At 41.3% G+C, this 4,280-nt stretch overlaps 1 protein-coding gene across 1 annotated transcript in view; it reads right to left on the minus strand.

Annotated features, from left to right (window-relative positions):
* The window catches only part of STAM2 (signal transducing adaptor molecule 2), a 27,538-nt gene extending 24,923 nt beyond the window's left edge, over positions 1-2,615 (minus strand). The window contains exon 1 of the mRNA XM_072419087.1: positions 2,484-2,615. Within this exon, the coding sequence (XP_072275188.1) occupies positions 2,484-2,523 (40 nt within the window). The 5' untranslated portion in view covers positions 2,524-2,615. The remainder of the gene's footprint in view (positions 1-2,483) is intronic.
* Positions 2,616-4,280: the final 1,665 nt, after the last annotated feature.

Consider the following 4,280-nt stretch of genomic DNA (forward strand, 5'->3'; position numbering starts at 1 on the left):
CATGTGAGATGACAGTCAACAAACAAAAAGGCTTTTCATGCCCAGGCTGTGTTTACAGCCATAGACCAGTCTGGTTTGGTTATAGGGAATGTGTTTGTTGTAAGATAGAATCTACTGCTTAAAAATCACTCTTACAGCTGCCTGGCCTTCACCCAATGCGTAAAATAAAAACCTGCTTTAAAAAAAAAAAAGAACAAACATAGCAAAGAGGTGACTGCATGTGTAATCAGAGTTCTGCAGTACTCAAGGTTGGGCACTCAGATTACAGATAAAAAAGTGCAAAGAATGAAAGCAGATGATATGCACGGGATATTTTATTTTTCATTTGTGATAAATGGAGTTCTTTACAACATGATTTTGTGGTTCATATGACCACAGGAGTGGGTGATAATGTGTGCCTCCGGCTCAAGGTGGCCCTCAGAGGAGAAGGAGGAGGACTGAGCTGCCAAGCACATTAATGTGTTCAACGCTCTCTGCAAGTGATATCAAACATTCCTTTAATCGTGATGAGCGTATTACCATTAGTCACACATCAGCAGTGGGCCCCTGTACTCAGGAGATGCCATGCTGGCCCATCATTCTTCAGGAGACATTTGTCCATCTAACATGTGGCCCGGACACAGAACACATGAGAACCATTTACACTTTGGGTCGGGCTGTACTTTCCTAGGCATTTGTAATGAAGTTTTATAGTTCTAATTAGCAACTTCAGCTGCCTGATGTCCAATCACCTCATCTTGGGCTCTCAGTACAATGAGCTGATTTAATAAAGCTCTCCAAGGCTAGGGAAGATACACTTTTATCAATGAAGCTGGGTAATCCAGCAAACCTGGATTGGATCTCCTAAAGTCATTTGCTATTTGTTAGCAAATATTTTCAATCCTGGAACAGATCCATTCCAGGTTTTATTTCACCCAGGTTCACTGATAGAACTGTATCCTCTCCAGTTTCCAGGAGCTTTATTAAATCAGGCCCATCATTGCAGAGGTTTTCTGCAGCATTAAAACCATAAGCATCCATAGCCAGAAAAAAAGGCACCAGTTAATCTGTGGGCCAAAGACACCTACAGAAAACAAGTATGTATGCAAAAAAAAGGAAAAAACATTCAGTACAGGGTTGAGCAAACAATTATTTACAAGAGTCAAGTTAAAACACACTTAGAGGAGAATTTTTAAATCCAACTAATCTTGTGCATCTCTAAAAAAACATAATTTGTCAGACTGAACATAAAAGATCAGACACACCAAATATAACAGCAACAAAAGCTATACTATTCATCGTAGTAGAGGAGAGGAAGTTTTCAAAGAGGTGAGGCATTATTACAATCATTAGGTTTTGCCGTGCAGATTATATGAGTCAGGTAGTTAATACACCCAGAAAATGAGGGTCAGTAACTTCCGGAGTCACCTAAGATCAATGATGACAATGCCATAGTCTGATGTCACATAGGTGGTTTATTTGTTAGTGACCAGTATCAGAATGACCAAGGGAATGCCAGATGGTGCCACTATGCGGGGCAAACCGAATGCCTGATTTGGCACCAGTCATGGCTAGCAAAGGAGAGAGGTAGAGAAGAGAGAAGTAAGACAAAGTCTCCCTCCGGTGACTCTAAAGCTACGTACACACATTCAATAATTGTAATTGGAAAGGATCTGTCATTCATGAATCCGCCAGGATGGATCTATGAACAACATGCGCTGTACACACGGCAGATTCTCATCTGATATCAGCCCTGAGGAGATCATCGGACGAGAATCATCTGACGTGTGTACAGCCTTAGGGTAGCTATGTGTTGCTGATAGCGGCGTCACCCATCTGACATCAGTCATACGCTGACTTCTATTGGGACAATGCTTATTAATCTGGGACTGGTAACACAAAAAAAAAAAAAAAGGTAAAGCTTGGAAAATGTGGACAGTGTGCCTGAAAATCACAAGACATTTATTGGGATGGTCCCTAAAAATGATGGGCATTAATAGGATGGCCACTATGAAACTGGGGGTGGGGTGTAATAAGGATTTGGGGACGGTGCCTGAAAATCACAGACGATAATAACCAAAGGATGCTGATAGGGACGGCCCCTACGGAACCGGGGGAACGTTAACATCGACGGCTCTAAATAATCGGGAACTTTTACAGAGTTGGCTCTTGAAAACCAGGAAGAACTTTGGGGGCAACATTTAAAACCCACAGAGACAAATGGGGTTGGCCCTTGAAATTAAAAACAACTTTCCAGCCTGGGACATTTCCAGGGCCACTGACATACAAACCAAAGCGGGGATATTTCATTGGTCATACCTAGAAGCCCTGGGACTGTACCTGGCAATGAGGTGAAGTTGATAATTTAATGTACAGCGCTGCGTAATATGTTGGCGCTATATAAATCCTGTTTAATAATAATAAATAATAATAATAATATAGGGGTACAGACAGCTGTTCTGTCTCTCTCCCAGGGGTGCTCAGTGCCCCTATTTCACACTCACCCACATCCTGCTCGAAGGGGTTGGAGCTGAAGAGCGGCATCCTGGCGGCAATAGGAGTAAATCGCCCGCTGTCACCCTCTTCCTTGTCCGGCTTCTCCCGTCACAACAAGCAGGAGCCGCACTGCCTTCCCAGAGCTGCCTCTCCTCCGCCTGACTGCAATGCCTCACACAACCCTGCTCTGCTACACGCTAAATTCACTCCTTACGTTTTCTTCACACTATTACTGAGACATCACATGTACTGCACCTTGCTTAAAAAAAATCTGTGTCCATCTGTACTGTTCCGGTTATTTTAAAACACAAGCGTTTCATTAGACACCTAAGCCAGAGGCCCTTAAGTTCTTTTGAGGGCCTCGGCAGAAGAAAAACCAGGCGAGCTACGATTAGGAATGTCACGTGTGTGACGTCATCAGCCTAATGGCGGCGTAGTAGGAGGTCTGACGCTTTGGCTTATGAATGTGTTAGAGGGGGGTAGTTAAAGTCTATCTCCAGCAACAACTTGTTTTTCATCTTTACATAAAGTGGGGCAAGGTTTCAACCCTGTTAAGTTTTGCACATTTCTGTGACCCCATTGGGAGGATTCTCTTTCACTTCCTGTGTAGGTGACAACGGTGTCACTAGGGAATAAAATTAGAGAAGAATTCCAGGGGGATTTAACATTAAAAAAAACTGATGTAACCAATACCAGCACATTTCATTTTCACAAAAACCTCCTAGATTGTAAGCTCTTCTGGGTAGGGTTCTCTGACTCTTTCTGTCTGTCATTTACAACCCCTATTTACTGTACAGCCCTACATAATATGTTGGTGCTGTGTAAATCCTATTTAATAATAATAAGAGCCTTTTGTGCTGGTTGATTGCGGACAGGCTGCCCTGATCTCCCTTTTTTCATTTCTTAACAATAATGAATCCTTTTGAAATTAATTGTTGCCACACAAAACAATTATAATAGATTTTTCCTTAATTACCTAAGGAATCAACAATCCCAGAATAGTTTTTTTGCATTGTATCAGAGACTATTTTGGAATATCTCATTTGTCACCTTAAGATACTAAGTGATTTGATACAATTGACCTCCTTTCTTATCACTATTCTCTTCAATACTGGGCTTATTGCCCCAAAACACGTAACATTGCAGCCAACTCATGATAACTACATCATCTGCTTTTGATGAATTCGCTATACTGAGACCTAAGTCTGAACGTTGGTATTCAGCTCTCAAAATCCCCTGAAGAAGCCTGAATGGGTGAAACGCGTAGTGAAGGGAGTTTTATGTCAAATGTCACGTATTCAACTGTACTATTAGCGAATTAAGTTCAGCACCTATCCCAAATGTATTCAATAGCTTGTAAATACTCATGCATGTTTTAGTATACTTGATGAAAATGGTTTTCCTTGGATATTAATAAAAGTAAGTTATTTTATCAGTTAATCACGGTGCCATTTAAAGCCTACTTTCTTCTCCCTTTCCTACTACGAATTTTAATTACTATAATCTGGCTTGGCACTAATCATATACACCTGGCTTTTGCAACTTTAATTCCCCTGTGTTTCCCTTCTTTATTTTATCATCATAATAATAATAATAATAATAACCTTACTACCAGCTAGTCATATCCTGATCTCCTCACAATCTATTTACATAGAACTAAGCTGCAGAGGATCATTATCTCTGGGCTATTTAGACCTGGCATTGTCATCCTAGCAGCTTGCCAGACCCCATATTGTATTTGTATGCAGTTTATTTCCATCCTCCTGACCATGCAGGGGCCTGCTGATTGCTCAGATAGACCCCCT

Source organism: Pyxicephalus adspersus, chromosome 7 (genome assembly GCF_032062135.1).
Source record: "Pyxicephalus adspersus chromosome 7, UCB_Pads_2.0, whole genome shotgun sequence".
Lineage (NCBI taxonomy): Eukaryota > Metazoa > Chordata > Amphibia > Anura > Pyxicephalidae > Pyxicephalus > Pyxicephalus adspersus.